This window comes from Falco punctatus (assembly GCF_963210335.1).
Source record: "Falco punctatus genome assembly, contig: scaffold_200, whole genome shotgun sequence".
Taxonomy (NCBI): domain Eukaryota; kingdom Metazoa; phylum Chordata; class Aves; order Falconiformes; family Falconidae; genus Falco; species Falco punctatus.
Window position 1 is genome coordinate 66,291 of NW_027660188.1, and position 10,507 is coordinate 76,797.

The following is a 10,507-nucleotide window of genomic DNA, read 5'->3' on the forward strand; positions in this document are numbered from 1 at the left end:
TAGACAGGAAATTAATTCATTTTCCTTTTTTTTTAGTTCTCTCTCAGATTGCTGCAGTTTTAGTCATGCACAGGAAATATGGAATAAAGCAAAGATTACAAAGAAAGGAACTGCACAACGAAGAGGTGGCACAAACACTTTGCTAATGCAAGGGTGGGAACTACACATATGCAAACTGTGATTCAAATTCACTGGAATTGCAAAAGAACTGCACAAAGCCTGACCACACAAGAAGGGGTTGGCCACCTGATGAAGACAACAGTTTATTGAGAAAGGTAATTGTTTATCCAGCTGTGACTCTGGTGGCCTGGATCCCGCGCTAATCCACACAATCAGTGAAAATACTGATTCATGCAATAGTTGGCTATCTTTAGTTGCCATCACCTGCTTCTCTCCTGAGGCAGTCTCTTCTGGATGAGAACTTCTCCAATAAACACTTCCGAACCCTTATCTATGGCCAACACTGATATCAGAGGGAATGGATGGTGCGCTGGGGTATCAGTGGTGAGTATCTTACAGCCTAACTAGCAGATTAGATAAACATCCATCTCTAGCTCTTCCCTGGGCAAGACTCTTAAGCATCCTGTATAATGCTAAGACTTTCAGTAAAAGTGGGAGTGGCTGAAATATCTTTTGTTGATAAGCAAGGTTTTCATGGTGTGGGTTGTTCTGCTTTTGCTTTTATTAAGTTCCCTTCTGTTGGTTTTAGCGTGCCTCTCTCCATCCCATAAAAAAGGTTAATCTCCTCCCAGTCAGGCAAATCAGGTTTGGTCCACTTCTCCACACTCTCATGATTTATTTGGTCAGTGCCACATACCTGATACCATCTAGCAAAGGGGTAAGACGACTTCTTTCTTCTCACCTTCCCCTGCCAATCTGTCAGTTTTACAGCAACATCCTCTACATCTCACGGAGATCCTTTCCCCCTTTCCTCATAGCCTTGCTGCCTCCTGCTATTCCCCCTTTGATAGTCTGTGCCAGGTTCTTCTTCACCAAATAGGAGATGAAAAAAAGACATGCTGCCACGTTAGAAGGGAACTCAGAGCTCCTCTACTATGGACTAGTTATGCTTAGTCCCTTTCACTCCTCTTTCTCTCCAAGCCATTGCAGGATCTTCACTCACAACACCTCTCATCCATTTTCTGCATCATCTCATTTGCTTAGAGATTTCCTTTATGTTTGTCTTCTCTGTAGTTTTCCTCACAGGCTCTCCCAGGGACTCTTTTCATCTGTAAGCTATCAGGTGTTTCAGGCTTCATTTTTATCTTCTTGATTTGCATGAGTGGCAGGTATTTTTTTAGCTTCATTTTCTGGAGTTCATACATCCGAAGTTTTCACCATCTGCAGCCACAACCATTCTCCTCTTTTTGTGGCAGAGCATTCCTCTTTCTGCAGACACCCCCTCTTGCCGAGTCTCCTTACAAAGACAGACCTTCTCATTTGCTTATGCAGGATGAAATGCATTGGTATGGCAGGCTTCTCCAACACAGCCACTGCTTTGCAAGACAGTGTGGTCCAGCCATTCGTCTCCACCTCACCACAGTCGCACAGGTGTGCGAGAAGGAGCCTTTGTTGCCCTACTCCTCCGGTGGTAGCAGCCCAGCTTTCACCCCAAGGCAGCAAGCAGATACAAAGAGCTGCTTAGAAAGCATTCTCTGCTGGGAATTCTAGTGCTAGGCAAAAGGCAATATGTCAGATAGGTCCTTTCTCCAGGCCACTGTCGTACGAATAGTGCCAAACTGGCATTCATAAGGATGCAGACTTGGTCCCTGCTACCAGTATGACTGAAAGATCAGAAGCATATCTGAAGTATGGCATGTGTGCTACGGACAGGTCACCAGATCTCAAGAGGTAGCTGATGATGGGAAATCATCCCTTAACTAAGAAGTGTTCTTACAGGCTAGAAAAGAGATTGTATCTGGATTCACTTATATTCACTACTTCATCTGGAAATCAAGAAAAACTACCATTGATGAAATTCAAAGGAGATGCCTAGTTTGATGGAGTAGAAAATATTGAGTGGGACAAGATAAGCACACAGATGCATAGTGGTTTACTGAGCCAAAAACATTACAGCCCAAACTAAGAAAGAACAATGCCTGCAGAGCAAAAGGTGTTTTTTTTTCCTGAAAAGCAGATGCTTAAAGAAAGATTTGGTCTTTGTAATTGTGGGTGAAGAGCTGAACTTGTGCCCCTAGTACGAGAACACATCAAAGAAGAGATTAGTGAGGCCCTTGGACAGACACAACTGCAGCAAGAGCAACAGCTTCTAGTTTCTCTGAGCAGAGCTGATGAAAATGGTACCACAGCATTGCCTGCTCACGCGATGTTGACATCTTTAAAGGTCTGCTAGCAAACTGAAGAGAAGACATATATGATCTGCAGAGCAATACCCTGCAGTGGAGGAACATCTCGCAGTGACAGACTTAAATACAGATACAACCTGTGAAAGATGACTGAGAAGCTACTTCCCATACAATTGTTTTATTCTGGCGAAACATGAAACCACTATGTCCCACATCTCATGCTGTCCTTACATCAAGCTTTTCTGGAAGAAACACTTCAGCCAATTGGAAGTCATTGGACAGAGTAACAACGTCAGAGGCATACGGAATAGCAACACAGCATAACTGAACAAAAGCTATACCCGTGTGCAGAGTAACACCGGAGGTCAAACTACAAGACATACAGCCTCTCCCGGACTGAGATCTATGATGCTTTCTACCCTCCCAACCACCTCCTGTAGCTTTCACGTTTCTGCTTCTCATTGTGTCTCTTCAGGTTCCCCTGTGAACAAGCACGCAGCCTCCCCTGTTGAGAAATGGCTTTTACTTCCTCTTGACTGGCCTTTACTGTAACATAAAGGAGAGCAGCACTTGCCAGCTACTAGCACAGCTGTTCTGCTGGCAGGACCCTAAATCATCCCATTTCGCCAGCACATGTCCTCTGTTCTCCCTTCTCCTTTTCCAGGATCCCCCAAAAGACAGACAGGGCCCACTGCACTTTCAGGAGAAGTTCATAAAAGCTGCTGAGCTTCCCCCTGTGACAAGCACTATGGCAAACCTCAGCACCCTCTGCCCTTACACTGTCATGCACACACATGCCATTTCTTATATGGTATTCTGACCACTACGACCATTTGTGCCAGGCCAGCGATAGGAGGTAGATTTACTGTACATAAAACCTGCTACAGGAGACATCAAGCAAAAAGTTAGCATGAATTTAACATGCCTTCATTTCTTTTTTTAGCAAGGTAAATAGGAGTTAGGAAAATCAAACAACAATGAATAAAAGGAGCCTTCCCTACTAAATCTATACAGCTCATTTCTTCTACAAGTACACAGCATAATTTGCAAAATCAGTTATCTGAAGGAGGGGGACTAGAAACACCCCTTCCACATACGCACCAAGCGCCTTCCTCCTCTTGCTCACTACAGGTAATTGCAGAATAGAATAATCAAACGTCAAGATGCATTTTACAACCCATAAGAAAGAATAAGGCTTCTGGGGAATGTGAGCTGCTTAGTGACATCTATTTTAAGGATTATTGCGTACAATGAAGCTGTTTTAACTCAGTAATCAGGCTCTCAGTGGGAACTTTGCATTTTCTTACACATTAAGATGTATTTAATTTTATTTCCGAATTTAATGGACCAGCTCTTATGAGCACTGGGGAGAAAAGCACTTGTGATACAATCTGTAAGGAAGTACAAAGTTTCCGTTAAGAGAGACAGACAGCTATTTAGTGACATCTGCTTTTTGCAGCTGCTGGATATCGCTGTGCGGGCAGCACCTGCCTCTCAGAGCTACCCGGTGAGAAGCAAGTGATTCTGCACACTTAGAGCAAAGAAGCTTCTTCACATCGTCTGAGAAGGAAGGAAAAGGTAAAATTAAAAAACTGCAGTTGCTGAAACAGTTGTGTATCGTATACTCATCATGTGCGTGAATGTAATGCTTTTTCATTTACCTTTTGCTGCTGCTAAGGTAAATTTTAAACCAGTTTTAAAGAATCCTGCATCATCAGAAGTGGGTGTATGTGTGTTCTGTGAGCATGTTTTCAGTTTTAAATATTTAAGTATATTATGCTGAATCTAGATTAAATTCAGGTATGTCTAGGTGCAGCTGTTGGGAAACTGTCATGTCTAGACCATTGGCGTCAAACAGTTTTGACCCTGTGACTCGTAATTCAGATCAAATTCTTCTCTGTGTATAACAGAACGGAACTGGAGGCCAGAGAGGTGTCATGCCTGGAACTACCTACACACAGAAGGGGTCAGGTTAATGATAGTCAATGTTTGTTACAACATACAGTGCAAAGACAACTAAAGCGACTATACTCAACTCTTCTGTTTTCTATTAAAAAAAATAAAGGGGAAGAACATAACTCAGACTTAGAAAAATTTTGGTACAGTAGGCTAAAAAAAATGACGCTGTTATGGGAATAACACACAAAGTAATACATAAGCAATATAGTCGCACTGTGTCCACGTTAGTTACTTCAAACTAACATCATTTAAAACTCTGTCTCTGCCTATTAGAAAAGTACGTATGAAAATGACACATTTCTGTTAGCCACAGAAAACAGCACTGACTGAAAACTCACATCAGCTTTCAGTAAGCATAATTTCATTAGAAGGGTCAACTTAGGAAGACAAACTTCTTACAGTGATGTTTGTCTGATTAGGAAAGCGGGTGAAATCCTGAACTGCTGTGAATAGTGCCTTTGCTTTTTACTTTATCCCAAAGGATTCCTCCCACTCTGATTTGGTATCTGTGGCCCATACCTTTCCTTATTATTTGCTTTCCTCTCCACCATTTGAACAGTGTGCTCTGCATGCTTGACATCCGAGTTGCAGTGTTCCAAGGACTATGCACATGCACGTTAAGGACAGTATATTTTGCAAGTGCGCCTATGCATCCCATAATGCTTAAATAGCATTTGAGAACCTGTAATGAGAAGCGTGCTGGAACTGGCAGTCAGTCTCTGCTAGTGATGCAGGCTTGCAGAGTAAGCACACGGTCTTCAGGCACTGAAAGTCACTAGCATTTTTATATTCTTTCTTTCTCAGGAACTGGGGGAAAACATGAGTTCTTCAAGTACAGAGTCCTTTGAAGTTGAAATCTCAACCTTCTATGACTACTACGATAATTACAATGAAGCTCCAAAACCATGCAGTAAGGAAAGCGTCAAGAGGTTTGCAGCCTCCTTCCTACCTGTTCTGTATACCCTAGTATTCCTGGTCGGGCTCACAGGAAACGTTCTGGTCATTGTGGTCCTCTTCAAATACAAGAGGCTGAAGAGCATGACTGATGTGTACCTGCTAAACCTTGCCATCTCCGATTTGCTCTTTGTTTTATCCTTGCCCTTCTGGTCTTATTTCACGATAGACCAATGGGTTTTTGGAACTCCCTGGTGTAAAATCATTTCATGGATCTACCTGGTTGGGTTTTACAGTGGGATATTTTTTATTACGCTTATGAGCATAGACAGATACCTAGCAATTGTTCGTGCAGTGTTTTCTTTGAAAGCAAGGACTGCTTTCCATGGCTTGATTACTAGCCTTGTTGTATGGCTAGTAGCTCTTTCGGCCTCAGTTCCAGAACTTGTATTTAGAGAATCTTTTAATGAACACAATTATACTACCTGCAAGCTGAGATATCCAGGTAATTTCACAACGTGGAAACTTTTTTCCACTTTGGAAATCAACATTCTAGGGCTCCTAATCCCTTTTATAGTTATGACATTCTGCTACTCCATGATTATTAAAACATTAGTTCACTGTAAAAATGAGAAAAAGAATAAGGCTGTGAAGATGATCTTTGCTGTCATGATCATGTTCTTCTTCTTTTGGACCCCTTACAACATTGTTATTTTTTTACAAGTGCTGGAAACTGTGGGAGTCATTAGAGACTGTCAAGCGAGCAGGAATCTGGACTATGCTTTCCAGGTAACAGAAATCCTCGGCCTTTTTCACTGTTGCCTCAATCCGGTCATCTACTTCTTCATGGGAGAAAAATTTAAGAAGTACCTGAAGATGCTCTTTAAGAACTGGCGGTTACCTGGAGTTATTTGCAAGTGGTGCGGAGTTCACATCACTTACCACACTGAATCTACTAATTCATTCCACACGCAATCTACAGGGGATCAAGATGCTCTGTAATGTGTTTCAGATCAGCCACTGAACTCACCACCAAACAAACTGACAAAAGCAGGAACTTTGAAAAGCTAAACAAATGCACATGCATTTCACAATAAGCTACTGCCAGATAATTAATTACTTCAGCTTTGATTTCTGCTTCTAGATTTTCTGAATGTTATGACAGAAAGTGTCCTAGATGTGCAATGTGGGAGATAGACGTGCAGGTTTTATCTGCTGCAATTACAGATCACTGCTCAGACGTAACAGCAGCCTCGGCTTTCAGCAAAGCACTATATGCTGTGCTGCTTCTTCACAAGCATCAAGACAGAGATTGGCCTACACAGAGGAGCAGACGAGAGAGAGCTGCTTGTTATCAGTATGTGCATTTGGAAAATATATTTGTTTGAGTAGGATGGTTATTACCATATCTTTATTCTACAGTTGATTTGTGTAGGACTTGTTCGCTCTGACTATTAGCAAGCTATTAACAATACCTCTTACCATTAAACGTTTCATCTCAGGGGAGGATACACCCTCAGTCATTAAGAAAAAGGACAGAAAAATTCTTTATGTGCACAAAGACGCAAAGCAAATGCATTACATAGTCTTATAGACACGTTTTCTCTTAGGTGTCCAAGTCACCACATATGCCTATGTGTATGTGTATATATGGGCATTCTGAATTACTTTATCACTGTAATTAAAATACAGAATTGCTATCCAAAATTAACTAGAAAATGTGTAAAATATTTTTGAATAAAAAAGCATTTTAAAAAATTATTTTCCAGCATGTGTGAATAAGTTGGAAGCATCTTGGTTAAAAGTGTTTCTTTTAAAGTCAATGTTCTTTGTTCCAAAAGTACTTAACCCCAAGACTCAATCTTCATTCACTGGTTTTGTAGAAATCGTCTGTCATAACTTAGAAAACACACAATGAATCCTAGCGTTTGATAACAGCAAAAGGTTTAGAGCGTGATGCCCCAAGCAGCCACTCACAGACCTACATGACATTCATCAGAGATCTGGAACAGGAAGGAAACTCACATAACAATGTTTAGATTTTGGCACAAAAATAATTAAGAGACAAAAATCAGTAATGTGGTAGCAGACAAAGTAAGAGCTGAAAAACAGATATCTCAAGATATTTCTAGTGTGTCTTTTTGCTGGACAACCACCATTCAGCAGGAAGCCTTATTTTTCTTAGGCTATCAATAACAAAGCACTCAGCTATGGCTGCAAAGACCAGACAAGACATTCAAATGCATCAGGAAAGGGCTGGAGAAGAAAAGTAAAAATGTTGTAGTGCCACTGTTCTCATCACCCTAATAAGAAATGTAAGTGGAAGCTCACCTTCATGTGACCTCACTCATGACACAAGACTGAAAATAAAAAGCAGCACACTTAAATACTCATGCACACACACACACATCTATCATAATTAAGTTTGGGAATGCATTGCCATTAGCAGTTCTTCACTGACAAGTAAAGATCTGCATTAATGCAGACAATGAGAATAGCTGTGGAACATGTTCCTTGTGGTAAGAAGTGTCTTCCCAAGAAAATAAAATACTACTACTCAAAACCTTACAAGCCACTGAGTAAACCAGTTGGGAAAAACTGTTGTAAGGGGTGGGCAAAGCCATCCGTTACCTATTTTGAAAAGGAAGAGGATGACAAATTGCAAGTGTTCGGTGCTTCAAAGTTTCACAGATGTCACTGAACCCAACAGCATGTCACTGCCAAGCTGGCATGCCACATTGTCCTCACAGATGTGATACTGAGAGCACAGGTACTGTGAACTGTTGAGCTATTCATCAGTCAAGTGCATAGACTAACCTGGAAGGCAGACAGCGCACCGCAGTTACTTTTTTCTTGGTCCTACTCTGTGATTCCTCTAGTCAATAAGAATAAACAGGTCCTTTTGAGAAATCTTTGCAGACCAGGGGAAGGGCTGCCTGTGCTGGCCTGGCAAAATGATGGTCAGCAAGCAAAAAGGAAGCCATAGGCCCTTGATGAGAAAACTGTGAGATAAGAGAGAGCCAGAGCTAAGAGCAGTGTTGAGGAATGGCACTGAGATGGCCAACAGCTTGCAGGCTGGTCTGGCTCTGGGCACACACCCTTTGGTGGGGAAGGGTGCTGAATCTGCTCATGTGTGGAATTCACAGGCCGCACCCAGCAGCATCGCCATAAACAGAGCTAGCGTAAAGCCCCTTTTCCACGCACAACTCAAAGATGCACATCCTTGCGTCGCTTTGTGCCCCCGCTGCCTGCGCACACGTGCCTTTGGTGCAGAGGGTGCCTGGCACCATCAGATCTCCCTCTGGGTGAATGCAGTCTTTGCATCTCTGTCCAGAAAACCTCTTCCACTCCTCCCAGTTATCACTACAATGCGTGTGCTGGATAAGCAACCATTCTGAAAACTGTGCTCTGAGCAGGTTTGCTGAACTGGGTGCAAGGGGGAGCTCACCTTAAGTGATTTGCTCAGGAACCCACACCCTGGGAGATCATCAAACCTTGGTGGCATTCTCCTCTATTACCTGGAACAAATCCTCCTCCCCCATGCCCCGAGCTACAGTGGATAATGCCACTCCTCTTTTGAGAGAGGGATTTGAAAGGAGAAAGGACGAGATAGTAGTATTAATACAGACAAAAATAAAGCTGGGATTTTCAAAGTGTCAGTTGACCAAAAGTGTCATTTTAGCTGAACAAGAGTTTCCAAGCAATGAATGATGGTATGAACAGACCTACTGAACCATGAAAGGCAATGGACAGACATTTGAGTGAAGCAAAGCTGACTCATTCTTAAACCCACAATTTTACATTAGGGTTCCTCGGAAGGCCAGCCTGCGTCCTCTCTTCAGTTGTGCTAAGCCATCACAGAAAGACAGATGAGGGGAAAAATCAGCTTAATTATATTAAATACAAATTATGATGAAACTGTGAAAAACAAGTTGGTTGGTTTGTTTTCATACAGCGTTTAGGCCACCACAGTAACTCCCTAAACATTACATGCTTATCTTTTATTCTGAAAAATGGCTTCATCCCTTTTAATTGTGCAGAAGCAGCATCATGGTCAGCAGCTTCCTCCCAGTCTGCTCCTCAGAGCCTGTGAGGAACTGCTATTCTCCTTCCTGTACTATTACTACTTTCCACTGTCCCAGCACCAGCTCTGCACACCTAGTCTGAAGGAGGGTACAGTTCAATAGGCACTACAGTGCTCATCTGTTACCAGGATGCTTCCAGTCTAAAACTGCCAGCAGGGATCTACACTCACACCTTTTCCTCCAGGAGCTCCAGTTTTACCCAATACCTCTCTCGACACAGCCATATTAATTCCCATCCCTTACGCAAACAATTCCATTTTACTTGATTTACAGGTAGAAATCAAGGGCCGTATCATCAAAACGGAGCTTAAGGCAATGCTGACAAAGAACCCAACAGGACTCCACTACTCCAGGCATGAGAGAAACTTTTGATTAGGAGACTGGAAACGAATAGTCAATATAACTGTGGTGAGATTTCTAGCATTCGCGTAACTGATAAGACCATTCAAAGGTCATATAGTGCTGGTCATATCTGCAGTCATCTTACTGTAACACAGCAATAACATATGCAGGGGATAGTGGCAGTCATGGAGAAATCACTCCTGATGGAGCAGGCATTATCAAGGAGGAGACACCGGGATCAATCCTTCTAGGATGATTTCCTTTTTCACAGTCATTCAGCAGCAGCAATGCCCATCAGAAAAGTCAACAAAATCCCATCTTACGGGACAGTCACTGAGTCAAAGACACTTCTCACAGAAATGAGGCTCAAAAGTAGAAAAGCCCTTCATCTGTTCCAGACCATCAAAATCCAAGTCTCCTGCCAAGTCCCCACTGGCATGACCAACCAATGATGCTGTTCTCTTACTCTTGGCAGAGCATATCTCTCCACACAACCCTCACATGCTCACCTCAAAAGAATATTGCTCACAGGCCAGAGTCAGGCTTTCCTCTTTATTTCTGATCCTCCTTTGAACTCTCAGAAATGGCAGCATGTATATGGTATATCTCTACTGAAAAGAATAATTAATGTCTTCGCTTCTGCATCACTGGCCACTTGGCCTTATTTTTTTAAAAGCTGCTGTCTTACAGCTAGGGGAGGTGAGGCACAGAACAAGAGCTCAGATATTATGAGCACAAAGCACATTTTTGTCAGAATCTCAGGGCCCTCCTAGCTCTCACTGGGGAAGATTCACATTTCAGGCTGGGTAGGGGCATTCCAGGTAAGAGCTGCCCATACTGTGCCTTTTCTGGTAGTCAAATTTGAGATGACCCAGCCAGGAAAGGCCCTGTCTGGATCCAGATTCTGCAAGGAAGACCACA

General features: G+C 42.5%; 1 protein-coding gene and 1 long non-coding RNA gene across 3 annotated transcripts in view; one reads left to right on the forward strand and one right to left on the reverse strand.

The window, feature by feature from the left end:
- LOC308057681 overlaps window positions 1–1,550 on the reverse strand; it is a 20,752-nt gene extending 19,202 nt beyond the window's left edge. The window contains exon 1 of the long non-coding RNA XR_013925391.1: window positions 818–1,550. This is a non-coding gene — a long non-coding RNA (uncharacterized lncRNA). The remainder of the gene's footprint in view (window positions 1–817) is intronic.
- On the forward strand, window positions 554–6,636 carry LOC308057676 (C-C chemokine receptor type 4-like). 2 transcript variants are annotated; one of them, XM_080411730.1, is made up of 3 exons: window positions 554–838; window positions 3,766–3,884; window positions 5,070–6,636. In XM_080411730.1, exon 3 carries the CDS (start codon window positions 5,085–5,087, stop codon window positions 6,159–6,161), a length of 1,077 nt encoding a protein of 358 aa, XP_080267856.1. In that variant the 5' UTR covers window positions 554–838; window positions 3,766–3,884; window positions 5,070–5,084; the 3' UTR covers window positions 6,162–6,636. The 2 variants fall into 2 exon arrangements, with proteins under 2 accessions (XP_080267856.1, XP_080267857.1); XM_080411731.1 differs by lacking the exon at window positions 554–838 and adding an exon at window positions 3,495–3,513.
- The last annotated feature ends 3,871 nt before the right edge of the window (window positions 6,637–10,507 follow it).

Coding starts and splice junctions, on each gene's coding strand:
- LOC308057676 (XM_080411730.1), top strand. CDS start 5,085: ATGAGTTCTTCAAGTACAGAGTCCTTTGAAGTTGAAATCTCAACCTTC.